Below are 17,815 nucleotides of genomic sequence, written 5' to 3' on the forward strand. Positions count from 1 at the left end.
TCTATACTTTTAATCAGCCAGAATGGACACGGTACCGAGTAAAGCTGGGGAAACATGTTTCTGATGGTGCTGAGTCCACCTACAGGATGGAGGTGGACCATCTGGTGAACTGGTGCAGCCAAACTAACCAAGAGCACAATGCTCTAAAGACAGTGGAGATGGTTGTGAACGTCAGGAAGAACCCAGCCTCACCCGCCTCCACCACCCTCCTTGGCTCCACAACTGACAGTATGGAGTCTGACCACTTCCTGGGATCCATCATCTCCCGGGATCTCACGTGGGAGCTGAACATCTGCTCCCTCACCAAGAAAGCCCAGCAGAAGATGTACAGTACTTCCTGTGGCAGCTGAAGAAGTTCAACCTGCCAAAGACAATGACGGTGCAGTTTTACACGGCCATCATTGAGTCCATTAGGGATGGGCGGTATGGACTAAAAAATGTATCACGATAATTTCTGGCATTTATCCCGATAACGATAAAAATGACGATAAAAATATACCAATTCAACTCCATCTTTTTAACTATAAATCTATCTCGCTCTCAGATCCACCATGTTTGTTACACAAAAACGTCATCAATGGGAATTTATCCTTCTTTCTTTCTTTCTTTCTTTCTTTCTTTCTTTCTTTCTTTCTTTCCTTCCATCTCTTTCTTTCTCTTTCTTTCTTTCTTTCTTTCTCTTTCTTTCTTTCTTTCAGGCTCATTTCCTTCCTTCCTTCTTTCAATCCTTCCTTCCTTCTTTTTTCCCTTCCTTCTCCCCCTTCCTTCCTTCCTTCCTTCCTTCCTTCCTTCCTTCCTTCCTTCCTTCCTTCCTTCCTTCCTTCCTTCCTTCCTTCCTTCCTTCACGTACGTTGTGTGTGGATTTAACACAGAACCATAAATCAGCTTTACACAAAAACGTCATCAACGGCAATTTATCGTTTTTACCGCGAGATGACAAATTCTTACCGTGAGGAATCTTTTTGACGGTTTATCGTGAACGGTAAAATATCACCCATTCCTAGAGTCCATCCTCACCTCCATCACCATCTGGTTGCTGCTGCCATGGCCAAGGACGGCAGGATGCAGCGTGTCACTCGGTCTGCTGAGAAGGTGATCGGCTGCAATCTGCCGTCGGTCCAGGACCTGCACGCCTCCAGGACCTGAAGCGTGCAGGAAAGATTCTGTCTGACCCCTCCCACCCCAGTCACAAACTCTTTGAGACTCTCTCCTCTGGCAGGGGTCTGCTGTCCACCAGGACCAAAACCTCACACCACAAGAACAGTTTTTTCCCCATCTGCCACTAGCCTTGTTAACCAGGCCCGGAACCCACCCTGACACCCTTCCTCTTCCCCACACCCACCTCTGACATAACACTTCACCTCCACTATATGCGTTACATTAACGCTCAGCTCGCACTTTGAAAACTTGCACTGTAATCACCTGCACATTGTTGGACCTCTTTCATTTTACTTACTGAATCACTTACCATGTTTATATATTTATAATAACTATACTGCTAATCCCATTACTTGTTTTTATATTGTTTACATTGCTAAAAATATTACTGTTTCATATCTCCATATCTAGAAAAATTCTTCTTTTTCTTATTCTGATTCAGTTCAAGCTAGTGTTTTTTTGTAATTCCCCATTTATTTATTTTTTTTGTAAAAATAAATCACGTTTTTGGTACTCCTGCCACCTCCGGTTTTAATGCAGCTTATTCAATCCTAATCAAACTCTACATTTTGCAAACTATATAATTTAATTATTTTGTTTACAGTTTTGTGAAAAGGAAGAAAAACATCACCATTAAAAGTTAACACAAGATTTGTGATTTTATTCATGAATGCGTTTATTAAATTGGACTCGCAACTCATTCATCACGGTCGTAACCGGACGGTGGAACCTAAATCAAAGCGCCAGAGGCTTCGGTTGTTCCCACGGCAACTCTTTTCTTCCAAAGTGACCGTAGCAGGCGGTGGCCTGGTAAATCGGCCGCTTCAGCCCCAACTCTCTGTAAATACAACAAACAATGCACATTGTTATATTAGAAGGGTTTATTTTTGTGATTTTCAGCTGTGTATATATATATATATATATCTTTTTTAAAAACTGCACATACTTCACAATGACTCCAGGCCGGAGGTCAAAGTTCTTCTTTACAATCTGCAGAAGCTCTTCTTCATCACGGTTCGATGTGCCATAGTGAAACACGGTGATGGAGAGCGGATGGCTTACACTGATGGCGTAGGAGATCTGAGGGCAGCAGCAGACCTCTGCACTCAACAATCACATAGTTTTAAAATAAATCGGGGCCATGTGATGCTTTTGTCTGTTTTCTGACTTATCTGCAGTTTTATCTTACACATGACCAGACATTTACAGAATGAGGTGTATGTGTGCTATAGCTCTTAGTTCTTAGAAGTGTGTTCATGACAGAAATGTCCGGTCCGTCAGCCTCCAGCTGAAATTTTGAACGTGCGTTCTCCAGATGTGCTGGAGTATTTATTTTTGGTTACTCTGGAAAGTTTATACTATTGTGCATCCTGCCAGCTCGATCTGCTGTGTGTGTATAATTTCTATGTACCATTCTCCAGTCAGTAAAGATATTGGCTGTAACCTGGCAACAACTGAGCTGATGATGTCACAGCCCCGGCAGGTAAAACAGGTGACAGCAGGGACAGAAAGTCACCGCTTGCAGTTCAACCTCACGGTTGCTGAGGTGCCACAGCAGAATCTCCAGAACGTCCCTATCTGCTGTCAACCAACCAGGGCCGGTGTGGGTACCAGATTGTATCGGGCTGCAATATTTTCCCCGGAAGTGTGCATTTTTTCCCCGTGTCTTCACATTCAAAACGTCTTTTTTGGCAATTGCGGATTAATCAGTGAGCGCTTAGTTGACGTTACATTTTTTTAATTATATTTATATAATGTATGACTATTTTGCTTAGACATTTACAGATTCAACAATGAGAACATATAGAGACATACACTTCTGTAAAGTCAGAAGCAGCAGATCATAGTGGAGGTAAAAGGGAGAAGAAACATATACAAGGAATTATCAGAATTATCAGTGATCTTACTGACATAGGCTAAAAAAAATATTAGAGTTAAAATATTTATTAAAGACGGAACGTCATCACGTACGGTCAAAAGCCAATCACAAGACGGAACGTCATCACGTACGGGGAGCCGGTAAAAAAAAGCAGGTGGGAAAAAAAAGCACCAACGCTGGGAGACGTCCTCACCATTGTCTGCTCATACTGTCCTGAATCCATATCGAGAGGATGGAATCTTGCCGCCACGTCTCAGACTGCTGTCTCCACATCAGCGCAGGCTCGTCCATTTTACATCCTAATAACCTCTCACTCACCATGGCGATCAATGGAAAAAAACTCTTTAAAACTCTTCCTTCTTTTTGGGTTGTTGGCTGATAATTAGAGGGTTCAATCAAATGCTTCTCTTAAAAATGGGCTTTCCTGTTGTCATGGTTTCTCACAGTAACCGATCATAAAAGAAAGTGCCCAAAGTACAAGTCAAAATCACTGAAGCACAATCATAAAAGCCGTTTTAAAAACAAAGAGAAAAACAGAGGAAAGACCAGGTGAACATATCAAGAAGAGACACGGCTGGAGCCGCTGCAACAGGTGCCGTCTTAAACCTCAAAGACGACGGTAGAGCCACTCAAGAGGCACCAAAGATTAAAAATAGATGACTAGAAATTTTGAAGTGAAGGAAAAGTGAAAGACAAACGAATTCTGTACTGTGAAGATTTTCACCTGAACAAGGGCCCTCCTGCACAGCCCGGCTTTAACCAAAGACTTGGCGACCCAACGCGCTGCGTAAGCGCCTGACCGATCCACTTTGGAGTAATCCTTTCCAGAGAAAGCCCCACCTCCGTGGCCACCCCATCCGCCATAGGTGTCCACTATGATCTTGCGTCCGGTGAGCCCTGCATCACCCTTTAGAAACAAAATCCTCAAAGTTGCCTTGCAAAGTCGTTTTAAAAAGAATCTCCCGCGGTTGAGTCGTTACTCACCTGTGGGCCTCCGATGAGGAATTTGCCACTGGGCAGTAGATGGTAGATGGTTTTGTCATCCAGGTACTTGGCAGGAATGACAGCCTTCACCACTTTGTCCATGAGGTTGCCTCTGATATCCTCCAGGCTGATGTCAGGACTGTGCTGAACTGATATGACCACAGTGTGGACGCGTAGCGGCTCCATCGCTCCCATGTTGTCTAGGTACTCCACCGTGACCTGTAGAAGAGGCACCACGAGGCTGAAATATTAATATTTAAAACCCATGGGAGATACAAACTCTGGCACTCAGAGGCATCAGTTTACCTCTTAGGGGGCTCACCTGGGATTTGGAGTCTGGTAATATCCAAGGGCACTCTCCGTTGCGTGACAGCTCCCTCATTCTGTAGTTGAGTTTGTGAGCCAGTAGGATGGTTAAGGGCATACACTCCTCAGTTTCATCCGTCGCGTAGCCGAACATCAAGCCCTAAACGTGTTATGATTATTATTATATTATTAAGAGGGTGTTTACATGTATGTGTACCTCTCCCTCTCAGTGTATGTATGTATGTAACACAGACATTGAAAATGCTTATAGACCTGCATCCATCTCTCTTTCCCTCTCTTACACTCTCTCACACACACACACATGCATGCACACACACAAACACACGCGCACGCACACACACACACACACACACACACACACACTTTTCTATTTGTCCTTTTATTTTTATGACTGTCTGTTGTTTTTTACTGCAACCCATTTCAACACTAAGACACATCACACAGACATTATAGCATTCACCACACTACACACACTGCACCCATCACTGTCTTTACAGTTTTGTGTTTAACTTTGGTGATTTTAGTCTCTGTCAGAATATGGAATCCAAATATTAATAAAAATATGTTATATTAGACTGTTGAAGAGGACCGGTGAGAGACACACACACTCACACACCTTAAGAAAACTTCTGCAGGTATCTGCAGCGAGATTAAAATGCATATACAGTGGGGCAAAAAAGTATTTAGTCAGCCACCAATTGTGCAAGTTCTCCCACTTAAAAAGATGAGAGGCCTGTAATTTTCATCATAGGTACACTTCAACTATGAGAGAGAATGGGGGGAAAGAATCCAGGAAATCACATTGTAGGATTTTTACTGAATGAATTGGTAAATTCCTCTGTATAATAAGTTATTGGTCACCTACAGTACAAACAAGCAAGATTTCTAGCTTTCACAGACCTGTAACTTCTTCTTTAAGAGGCTCCTCTGTCCTCCACTCGTTACCTGTATTAATCGCACCTGTTTTAACTCGTCATCAGTATAAAAGACACATGTCCATGAAACCAAAATATAACTTTTTGGTAGAAACACAACTTGTAGTGTTTGGAGGGAAAAAAAAGCTGAGTTGCATCCAAAGAACACCATACCTACTGTGAAGCATGGGGGTGGAAACATTGTGATTTGGGGATGGTTTTCTGCAAAGGGTCCAGGACGACTGATCCGTGTAAGGGAAAGAATGAATGGGGCGATGTATCGTGAGATTTTGAGTGGAAACCTCCTTCAATATGCAGGGCATTGAAGATGAAACGTGACTGGGTCTTTCAGCATGACAATGATCCCAAACACATCGCCTGGGCAACGAAAGAGTGGCTTCATAAGAAACATTTCAAGGTGCAGGAGCGGCCTAGCCAGACTCCAGATCTCAACCCCTTAGAAAATCTTTGGAGGGAGTTTAGGAACGGGCCAAAATACCAGCAACAGTGTGTGAAAACCTTGTGAAGACTTACAGAAAACGTTTGACCTTTGTCATTGCCAAAAAAGGGTATATAACAAAGTATTGAGATGAACTTTCGTTATTGACCAAATACTTATTTCCAGTATAATTTGCAAATTAATTCTTTAAAAATAAGACAATGTGATTTTCTGGATTTTTTTTTCATTTTGTCTCTCATAGCTGAGATATACCTGTGATGAAAATCACAGGCCTCTCTTATCTTTTTAAGAGGGAGAACTTGCACAATTGGTGACTGACTAAATACTTTTTTGCCCAACTGTATATGTCATGGATAAACCTTTTTTACCAAATCCTGGTCCTAACCACTGATATATATGTAGACAGATTTAAAAACAAAATTTAAAGTGTGAAGTTTCCTCTGATTTCTTATGTATCTATGATGGCCAGCCAGCCGTCGACTTCCATACAATCCAGAGACACTTGAGCTTAATGTAATTCTTTAGTGTTGTTGGGATGTGTTAATTTACTCCTAAAACACACAACTGATGAGTCAAAACAATGTTTTGTAAAGTAGCCACCCAGCTTAGTGCGCAATAGCTCACAGGAGGTCCAAAGAGAGGAAGCGTCTGGCACGTTGGTCTTCAGACCCTTCATTCGGATTGGTTGATCTATCTATTCCAGACTCTGAAACCTTTCCAGACAGATTTCAGACTATGCTTGTAGAAAGAATAAAGGAGGAGGAATTGCAGAGTTTCTTAACAGAAAGTGGCATATTTCTGTACATGTGGAGGAGCATCTGTGAACCTCTGACATTAAACTGCTGGCTGTGAGTTTCCTTCTTCGTTGTTTATCGAGAGTTCACTTGTGTTACCTGCCGACATTGTCATCACCTCACTTGTTGCAAGGCTACAAACACAACTATGTAACGAATTCAAGGAGATATCTGGATCTCTTCTTTCCAACAGCTTGTCAACTGATGTTTAATTTTTTCATTGTAAAGGTTCCCTGTTAAAGTAAAATGACCAAATGGGGGCAACATATCAAAAGAGAGTTGGTGTGAATCAAGAATAAAGGTTGTCAAAGGTCAAACACTGAACCTGGTCTCCAGCACCGATGTCCTCCTGGTCCCTGCCTTCAAACACACAGTCCGAGATCTCCACACACTGAGGCTCCAGAGCCACCAGCACATTACACGTCTTGTAGTCAAAACCTGCACCAGACGGGGCCAAAGTAAGGGACAGTTTCTGACCTACTCACTCCATTTCAAGAGTACATTTAGCAGGAATGTGAATCATTAAGTAGATGTAAGAGTTTGACTGAAGAGGAACACTAAATCCCTCCATACGGTACCTTTAGAAGAGTCATCGTAGCCGATCTTCTTTATGGTGTTTCGAACCACGGACTGGAGATCCACAATGGCTCTAGAAGTCACCTCTCCAACCAGTAAGATCATACCAGTCTTTGCCACACACTCTGGAGCAAGACAAGAGTCCAAAACATCAGGAAGAACAAATCCTTTTACCCAAAACCTCACACATTCACACCCTGGTATATTTTACAGTTTCAGTTTTTCTGGACTTGTTTGAGGACCTAACAATGCCAGAGGCATTTTATTGCTATTACTGATCATGTCAATAAGATACGTCTTACAAGATCAATATAGTTATCAATATGAAAACTTACCACAGGCCACTTTAGCGTCTGGATCTTGACTGAGGTATGCATCAAGTACAGCATCGCTGATCTGATCACACATTTTATCTGAGAACACAAAATCAGGAGTGCAGAGGACTGAGTGCAGTGTTGAAACGGTCATTTACGGTATGTTATGTTACCTACTGTAAATGTTTGTTTTTCTAGGAATTATGGTGGATTTATACACAATAAATAATACACAATATATTGTAGTTGTTGTTCTGGTTTGCCCCCTCATTTTCTCTTCTGTGCATGTTTGCAGGCCAGAGCTTCAGGAGCTGCATGCTGACCTACAGTCTCACCATCAGACCATCCCACTGCTGCTTCCACCTGTCTGGTAGATGCCTGCTGACATCCTGACCTGCACCCCCCCTCCGACCACCTCAGTGTCTGCTGTCTACATTTGCTTGTATAGTCATCCCTGTACTGCACCAGTTAGCCATTGTGTCTGTGTCTCTCCTTTCTCTGTTCTTCATTTGTTTGTCTGTGTTCTATTTTCCTGCTCTGCCCAGCTGGCCTCCGGCAGGAGGGTCCCCCCCTTATGATCCAGGTCCTGATCAAGGTTTCTTTCCTCCTAAAGGGGAGTTTTTATTGCCACTGTTTGGCTTAAAATTTTTTCTCCCACTAGGGGAGTTTTTACCTGCCAGTGTTTATGTAATAATTGCTTGGAGGTCATGTTCCAGGTCCCTGAAAAGCACCTAGAGACAACTTCTCTTGTAATAGACGCTATATAAATAAAATGGAATTAATTGAATTGAATTGAATATCCAGTGCCCAATAAATGTTTGTATTTTGTACATTTATTATTACTTTTACACTTTTACACATTATACTTTGACTTTGGAGATGAATTAAGTATTATTCAATTAAATTAATGTTTAGTCACTTCTAGTTAAATTCTGAACATGGTACATGACAATCAGTGGGTCTCTCAGTTGTTATGGGTTTTTTCCCTCTTTATTTTGTTTTAGGTTTTTTTTTCTCCATTTTTGTGTGAACTGGTGGATGATTTACCAGTAATTTTTTTGGACCAAACTGAGACTGACACATAACATAATGCCTATTTTATGGGGTATACGCGTCCAAATTTCCAATAGTTTCTCAACAGATGTTTAGTTTCCATTTTTACCTACTTGTTTCCACTATTAAGTTTATCCTGCAGATCCTTATCCTTCAGATTAATGAAATTTTATTCAGCTTCATTCAATTCAGAATGCTTCAGCAAGTTAAGATACCCAGCAGCTAATTGGTTAAATGGTTGTAGGCTGATATCAATTAACTGAATGATATCACTTGGGAACAAATAAAGATAAACACAACCTGCAAGCTAGTTAAGCGAACTAGTTGTTCACAACCATAAACTGAAGCTAATTAGCTTCTCAGATAATGCTGTGGATTTAAAAAGTTTAATATGAACTTGCAACGTTTAGCATATTTATAACAAAGAGGCAAAAAAGCTCATTTAAAAAAAGGTGAAAGGGTGAAAATGTGAATCAGTGACTTCGGACTATATTTATAGAATAGAATAGAATAGAATAGAATAAGCTTTATTGGTCAAGTATGAACATGCCAGACAGGGAATTTGACTTCGAATTTTTTTCGCTCACTGAGCCCAGATTTAAATAGTTACAAACAGTAATAAACAAATGACAGCTCTTTTTAACATATACAATTTTAAAAGTGGTTGATTACTCTGAGACTCAGAGTATAATAATACTATAAGTGATGAGAGTTCATCAGAGCAACAGCTTGGGGGAAGAAACTGTCTCTGAGTGGAGGTTTTGGCTACACACTCTGTAGCTCCGTCCAGAGGGGAGCAGTTCAAACAGACTGTGTCCTGTGTGTGAGGGGTCTGCAGAGATGCTACCTTTATTATTTTCAATTACTTATTATTATTTTCAATTACTTATGGCTAAAATTATTTATTCTTCTGGTTTTCCTCTATTTTCTGCTCATTTCCTGTTATGCACCCCTTGGCAATAATACAGTATGTTCTCTATACACCTGTTCATTTCACAATAAAGTTGATTTTAAAGGAAAAGAAGCCAATTAGCTAAAGAGGCTAACTGGTTAAAGAAGCTAAATAGTGATTGTCTTGGACAGATTAGCTGCTAAAAGAAATAAGATACAAGTTAACAGAGGCTAACTGGCTAAGGTATGCTGACTGGTTGTCAGGTGCAACCTTTGGCTCCTGCAGTAACTGGCTCATGCCATACACATTAAACGTGTCAATAAACTTGGGACTCTTTCTGTTAACCATAATAACAGTAATAATTTCCTTCCATGAGTAGACTAATGTGCAGTATGTAAGAAAAATATTGAATAATGTTTTTTTTTTTCTGTGTCAGTGTTTCTGCAATTTACATTGATTTACAATTAGTAAATTCTAATTTAATGATATGATTCCTGTGTTGACTACGTATATATATATATATATATATATATATATATATATATATATATATATATATATATATATATATATATATATATATATACACACATACACACACGTGTGTCTATGTCTATGATCCACACCATGCCACACCACGCGTGTCTGTGTGCGCACACGCGTCAACACAGTGCAGCAACTGTGTTTCTTATGGAGCTGGCTCCATATGAAACTGAAAAAAAAAAGAAGTGAAACTGAAAAAAAAAGATGTGAAACTGAAAAAAAAGATCTGAAACTGAAAAAAAAAGATATGAAACTGAAAAAAAAAGATCTGAAACTGAAATAAAAAGTTCGGAAACTGAAAAAAAGATCTGATACTGAAAAAAAAATTGAAACTGTAAAAAAGAATTTTCAGGTTCAAATTTTATTTTCAAATTAGCAAAACTTTTTGGCCCTGATTTGGCTCCATAGTTTCACACATTCATACACGTGTACATCATACAGGACACTGTAGGACACTTACATGGGTCAACCATGCATACGTGTGCATCATATATCTGCAGACACTCGCACACGTGTAACTCAAACATGTGGAGTGCACCAGGTTCGGCTCGGTCGGTACCGTACCGGAGTGTCCTTCTCCGACTGACTCGGACGTGAACAGGAAAGTCTTGCCGCTGCTGGTGTTCATCTTCAGCTCCTCGGTTTCTCCTGCAGAAACGCTGAATGTGACGGAAGTTAATTCAGTCAAAACGGACGGAGAAAAAGACAGGTTCGCTCTGATTTGGAGAAAAGTGGTTTTACTAAACAATGATTAACCCTCGAGGTTGAGGGTCGGCAGCTGCTGCAGCAGTGGCGCTGATGTAACTGTTGAATCAACATTTCTATCAGGCAGGGGCGAAAATCCCGTTTCATAGTTGGGGGGGACAATAAACAGTAAAATTTCAGAGAATAAATCCAGGGGGGGACAAGGAATAAAAGTTTTAGCCTTCCTTTAATACAGCATTTTGACATTTTCATCTCTATCTCGCAAACAGGCAGAAGACCTTTCTTAGAGTAATACAAAACAATGGTAGGCTATTAGGTGGAAGGTGGCAATAATACAGCACATCTGACATAATACACTGCAAAAACCCAAAATCTTAACAATTTGTCTTATTTCAAGTTAAAATGTCTCATTTTTAGTTAAAAAAAATCTCATTACACTTAAAACAAGACTCATCACTGGAAAAAACAACCATTTTCACCTGTTTCAAGTAGATTTTCACTTAAAAATCTGCTAGTGGAACAAGATTGTTTTGCTTATAAGCTAAATCTTGTTCCACTGGCAGATTTTTCTACTTATTTCAAGTGAAAATTTACTTGAAACAGGTGAAAATTGTCAAATAACAAGTTATTTTTCTGGTGATGACTCTTGTTTTAAGTGTAATGAGATTTTACTGTTTATTATTATTTTCGATTTCGGTTTCGGCCACAATTTTCATGTTGGTGCATCATTACTAAATACTACTGCATTGTTCCAAAATTATTAATTCTGTCTCAAATTATTCTAGGGGGGGACAGCTTTACTAATGGGGGGGACTTGTCCCCCCTGTCCCCCCCATTAGTAAAGGATTTTCGCCCCTGCTATCAGGGGTCGCCGTAAAAAACTTGTAAATCTTCTTCTCCGAGTCCTTTTCTCCAGCCGCTATCAGGGCGGACCAGGGGATGTTTACGGGTAAAGGTCGCCTCTAGAGGTCGCTATCATCACACTTTTCACTTGAGATTTTTATTTTTTTAAACCAGTTTGAACACTTTTACGTCCCTCCATGTTTTTCAGCTTTACAAATAAGAACTTTTATTAACCAAAATATGTAAAACATTTGGCATGTTTTGTTGAGAGAAGAGATTTTCCTATTTTACTCTGCATTACCACTCCATCTCTCTCATCAGCTGTTGATATGACGACAGGAAGAACACAATGATGAGTCACAGACCAGATATTTCAAAATCAATCAACAATCATTTATCGAGACGTTCAGCTGAATGGTGACACAACTCACCAATACCGGAAACAACAGCTTCTTCATCCGCCTGAGTCGTGTCTGAGCGCGGACAGGGATGCACATAAACTTATAACCAGAGCTGGGTAGAGTAGCCAAAAATTGTACTCAAGTAAAAGTACTGTTAATTCAGAATAATATGACTCAAGTAGAAGTAAAAAGTAGTCATCCAAATAATTACTTGAGTAAAAGTAAAAAGGTACTTTGTGAAAAAACTACTCAAGTACTGAGTAACTTTTGAGTAACGGCTGATTTATTTTTTAACACAACCATTCAAACAGACAAAAGTACAAAATAATCATCTTCAGGCAAATGAAATCAATAAAATAAATTAAAATGAATAAAAAATTGCTTAAATTAAAATAATCTTAAAGTGAATTCAAGTACTTTAATAAATAATAAAATAAAAAAAATAATAACAGAATAAAAAAATAAATTAAGCACAAGTAGCACAAAAAGGTCAAGCCTTTGTACTTTTCTTTTTTAACCAGGCAGAACTAGAACAAGCCCATGAACTAATAGAAACTCTGTGTGTGTTTGAGTCTGTGTAAATGAGACAAAACATGCAAAAACAAACATTTTTCCCAAAGAATCACTCAGTGATGTCATGAGATTGGCCCGTACGCGGATAAAAGGGATAAAAGAAAAGTAACAGCTCAACGTAGCCTAATGTAGCGGAGTAAGAGTAACAGTTTTTTCTTCACAAATCTATTCAAGTAAAAGTAAAAAGTATAGTGATTCAAAACTACTCCACAAAGTACAAAATGTCCCAAAACTTACTCAAGTACATGTAACGGAGTAAATGTAACTCATTACTACCCACCTCTGCTTATAACCCAGACTCAGAAACGTGATAAAAACTCTAACAATCAGTGCCATAAATACAGTAACCAATCCCCTTTCCCCCTCCCATGAAACCTTCCATTCCTGTTGAAAACCTTGAGAGGAGTTGTTTCATCTCAGTTATACAGGGAGTACTTTTCATGGAGTCCACAACATCAGTTAGTTGTTATCTACGTTAAACACCTGCTGAACCTTCTGTCCTGTTGCCTTTCTTTAACATTAGCTGTATATTAGCTGAACATTACACGCATGCAGTAATTTCCATTAACTTTACCTGCTAAGCAATCCTTTTTATATGGCTGAAAACAATTATTAATGCATAAGTAATTAGTTGCAACTTAAACTTGGCATGTTTATATTTCAATTCAAAATTGATACAGAATCATGAAAGGGGGACAACTAAACTAATAAACGTAAAAGGAACATAGTAGTATAAAACTGTTAAAACTTTGCCCTTATATGTTAAATATTTATGACTTAATTGCAAAGCACATATTCTTACATATTCAGAACCTGAGACTTGGTCATATCTAGCTTTTTGGGGCCCCTTGAGCAAGATTTCACGTGGGGCTTCCTATCTTGTGTTCAAACATTTAGATGATGTACGGTAATGCATTATAATCTCTTGCTTTAAGAAGAAAACAGGCCAGATATATATGTGGTACCTGATTGGCAGCAACTGGGGGTACCAGAAGCTCAAAACAAGCAAAATAAGGCGTTAGGCGTTGGCTGAGAAGATTTGGCAAATAGCTCATGGGCACAACCCACATCCTCAGCTCTGCTGCTCATCCGCTCATCCCAAAAACGCATGTTCCTTACAAATGTGGCACCATTTAAAAAGGAAATAAACAGGGTTTAATAATGGTTATTGCCAAGAAGTACTGTTACAAAGAAAAACACAAATTTACTTACATTTTGTGCTAAGCTTACAAAAATGTACAAGTTCACTTACAAATTTGCAAGAAAATTTCAGAGCTTCTGTGATTCGACCTTAGAAATTGGCAAGAAAATTTCAGAAATTGTGACTTTATTTCAAATCTGAAGTTGTGACTTAAGAAATGTTTTTATTTGTGAGCGTAAACTCAGAAAGTGTGGCTTTATAAACTCATATTTTAAAGAAGAAAAATAGCATTATAAACTTGCACATTTGAAAAGAAAAGGTCAGAAACCAGTAGGGGTGTAACAATATATCGTGCCACGAAATTTCGCGATACAAAAACGTCACAATACGTGTCATGGAGGTGACAAAGTGTATCGCGATATTGGATTATTAAAATTAATCTTGTGTTGACTAGTACTGTATTACCAAAATAACCTTAACAAAAATAAATCTCCTCTTACACATATAAGGTGAGCATGAATCTATCTTTTGTATGATGTAAAATTGTATGTATTTATTTACTTTTATTTATTTAATTTTAGAAAAAAGAAGAAAAAAGTAAAATCATACATGAGAGAAACTATTCAGTTTGTGGCAAAATATTTGTACTTGTATGAAACTGAAGATGCATAATGCAAACCTGACATTTACTTTTAGTTCAGTTTGTGGAAAATTGTTGGCCTGGCTTTCTCTTTAAAACTTAAACAGTTATAAAGAATTACAAACTGTAACAATAGGGCAAACGCACAGCATTGTTTTGTATTTTGTGTCTTTCAAATAAAAGACATTTTTTTCCAGTTATATGTTCCTCATTCAAGGTTGTTAAAAAATACTGCTATAATATCGTATCGTTATCGTGACTTCAATATCGTGTATCGTACCGTATCGTGAGATTAGTGTATCGTTACACCCCTAGAAACCAGACCTATAGTCTGGTTCCGGTTACTTCTTTTAAAAGAGAGGAATTTAAACAGCGGGAGTTTGGAGACAACATGAACAGATTTCAGAAGTTAAACAATTTCCTGAGCTTTCATGAAACTTCTGTAACAGTTTGGCTGGAAATTCCCCAGACATTCAGTACAGGGGCATCATTTTCTACAAAATGCAAATATTAGATAAATGATTATTGATATGATAATTGGTTAAACTGATGGCGAGGAACTGTGGTTTAGACTTAACCCTCACTGCATTAGAGCCCTGATTGGTCCCAATCACTCAGCTCTCTTTGTCTTCTTTCGCTCCCCAAACATCATGGATTTGGCTTTGTACTCAAGTAACCCATCTTGGCTGTCTCCCTTCGTCGCTGTTTTCCTGAGATAAGGGAACTATTTCAAGTGATAAAGAGCTAAACTATATGCGGCTTCATATCATTCAGATTTTGCCTGCGTAAGAGTGTGAGCAAATTATGTTTGGGCCTTTTTAATCTATGTTTCAGTTCTCTGTAACTTCTGCAAAGACTATATATTTATTCCCAACACATCCTAATACAATCTGCAGTGATTCGTAATGACCTGTAGTGGTTCTGTGTGAACACAGAAAAATAAAGCAGTTTTAAAACATATCCAAGATGATCCAGCTCTGAACTGCTTCCAGCACCGTCCCAGGACCATCCTGGTACCATCACATGTTTCAAAGCAGTTAAAATGGGGTAACTGTTGAGTTTTTATGTATTTTTATTAATCCTATTTTACAGTATTTAGCAACCTTCTGCTGAGGGAAAGCAGCCTCCCACATGTGACTCATGTCGGGATCTTCTTAACCACCAAGCTCAGTAATGCCATGTTTCTGTAGCTGCTTTTGGGATCTCCATGTACAGCCAGTGGTGGACAGTAACGGAGTAAATTTACTTGAGTACTGTACTTAAGTACATATCCAGAGGATTTGTACTTTACTTGAGTATTAGATTTCTTTGGTACTTATTCCTCTTACTTGAATACATTTCCAAGACAAATATTTTTACTTTTACTCAAGTAAATTTCTAGGAAGGCTGAAAAGTATTCGTTACTTTCAGGTCTGCTCTTTTTTCTTCTTCCCTAAAATCCTATTGGACACAAGCTGTTTTTGTCAAAGGAGGAGACCTATCACAGTGCACGCTCTCCACTGGGATGTACGTAAAGCGGAAATACGTCAAGCCTCCTCAAAACGATACCGCCAAAGTAGCCTGCGTTTGTCAAGACAGAGCCGCAACAATGGCTACGCCTGCGTCAGGAGAAGAAAGACAATCCGCTGAGTCGTCTGAGTCTGATAATGAGCCGGACTCGGAGCAGGGACTTTCACAAAATCCTTGGCCGTATCGTAACTCAATGTTTGAGTTCGACCGAGTAAAAAACGAGGGCACAGACAAACCACAGACATTAATTTTCAAATGTTTGTGTCTGCCGAAGCAGAACTACCTCTCTGCTTTCAACAACTCAACATCGAATTCTCCGAAACAAGAGTTAAAAGATCCTTAAATTAATTTAGAAAATATATAGTAATTTACTGATGTGGAAAATAAGAAATTTACTCTTACTCTTACTCTTACTTTTACTTAAAGCAAATTTAAAAGCATTTACTTTTGGATACTTAAGTACCTTTAAAAGCAAGTACTTTTCTACTCTTACTCGAGTAATATTTTGACTAAGCTACTTTTACTTGTAACAGAGTAAATTTTGACCAGTAGTATTTGTACTCTTACTCAAGTACTGGGGTCGAGTACTCTGTCCACCTCTGTGTACTGGTAATTGATATGAAGCAATGGGCTATTTCTACTCCCCCCTGATGTGCAGTTGACAGTTACTCCCTTTCCTCCCCTCGTTCTTTTGTTAATCACTTCCCCGTACAGCTCTAATGATATGATGAAACAGACGCAAAAACTCACACTTTGTTGTGTTGTAATTCAAATGAGGAAGAGAGGCTGAAAGAGCAAGAAAGACACACTCCCCTGAGGTCAGGGTTCTATTCCGGTGACTGAAGCAGCATTTTGAGTAACAGAATAAATTAAAACATATCTGATTTTATGCCAAAGGGGGAAATCATAAAACTTTTGCAGCAGGTTGAAGTGCCATCTTCCCCCACTCTGCTGGATTTTGGTCATACTTTTGCTATGAATGTGTTGTCCAGTCATTTATTTTTATTTTTTTTATATTTTTATCCCCGATTTTTTTTTCACCCATTTTTAATCACCCAGTGCTCTACCTAAGCTACAGTTCTGGGCATTGCCATCCTCTACCAACCCCGGGAGGACCTACACTGAGCTCAGGTCTCCTCCTTAACCTGAGGAGTGAGCAGGCCGCATCTTTTCACCAGACAGGGTGAGGCTTCTCTGGCCGGACGTAGCGCGTGGAAGGATCACGTTATTCCGGCCAGATCCTCCCCACCCCATCTAGCACCCCGGCTGGCCAGAGGGGGCATGTGTAGCCCAGGACTGCGTGCATGTTTTTTGTGAGGGTAGCTCCCATTAGCTACCCAAGGGAACACGGGGAGAAAATGCAAACTCCACACAGAAAGGACCTTTCCCCCAGTCCAGTCATTTATATGAGGAAACAAAACAAGGACCCAAAAAAGTATTCACAGATATCATGTGACGTCACACAGTACTCGCAGCGCCATCTTGAGGACCGACTTGCAACCATGGATCTATTATAAAAAAGCTTGCAACATGCCGTCTATCTGTTGTGCCGTGGGATGCGACAATAATAAGTTTAAAAAAACGGGATTGACCTTTTACCAGTGCTTTAAGTGGGCCGTGGGATATTGTGATATTTAAATGTTCTTCTATTTTCTTCCTGTCACTCGTGTTGAAAGCCGGTTGAAAGCGCTGTAGGAAACAGTCATGATGGGGATCCAGTTAGTTGAAATGAGAAGTTATCTATGATTCCTCCTCATTTCACCACAAAAACCACAATAAAGTGGCAGAAAGAAATAATATCCTATTATTATATAGGTCCCGGAACATCGGACGGGAGGGAGAGAAAAGGTCCTGTAAGTGGAGAAAAAAACATTTAATAACTGCGTGTGGTGACGCAATCAAACAGCGAACAGCGTGGAATGAGCGGCGTGTTCGTGGTGTTAAATGCAGCAAACATGTCAGCATGTCAGATCATTACTGAGATGTGGGGAAAAAGCAGAGGACACGAGAAATGATCCAGGCTGAGTTGTATTTGGGAAACGGCTTGGAGCTTCGCCGGTGTATGGAGAAGGATTGTGGACCAGGTAGATATATATGTCCGCAAACGAC

At 39.5% G+C, this 17,815-nt stretch overlaps 1 protein-coding gene across 1 annotated transcript; it reads right to left on the reverse strand.

Annotated features, from left to right (window-relative positions):
• Window positions 1–1,862: 1,862 nt before the first annotated feature.
• LOC133454595 (S-adenosylmethionine synthase-like) lies at window positions 1,863–10,579 on the reverse strand. Its single transcript, XM_061733318.1, has 9 exons — window positions 10,459–10,579; window positions 7,428–7,505; window positions 7,095–7,217; window positions 6,842–6,954; window positions 4,344–4,487; window positions 4,022–4,240; window positions 3,762–3,944; window positions 2,105–2,238; window positions 1,863–1,996 (listed from the first exon to the last, which is right to left on the reverse strand). Exons 1-9 carry the CDS (start codon window positions 10,520–10,522, stop codon window positions 1,894–1,896), a joined length of 1,161 nt encoding a protein of 386 aa, XP_061589302.1. The 5' UTR covers window positions 10,523–10,579; the 3' UTR covers window positions 1,863–1,893.
• Window positions 10,580–17,815: the final 7,236 nt, after the last annotated feature.

This window comes from Cololabis saira, chromosome 11, assembly GCF_033807715.1.
Source record: "Cololabis saira isolate AMF1-May2022 chromosome 11, fColSai1.1, whole genome shotgun sequence".
Taxonomy (NCBI): Eukaryota; Metazoa; Chordata; class Actinopteri; order Beloniformes; family Belonidae; genus Cololabis; species Cololabis saira.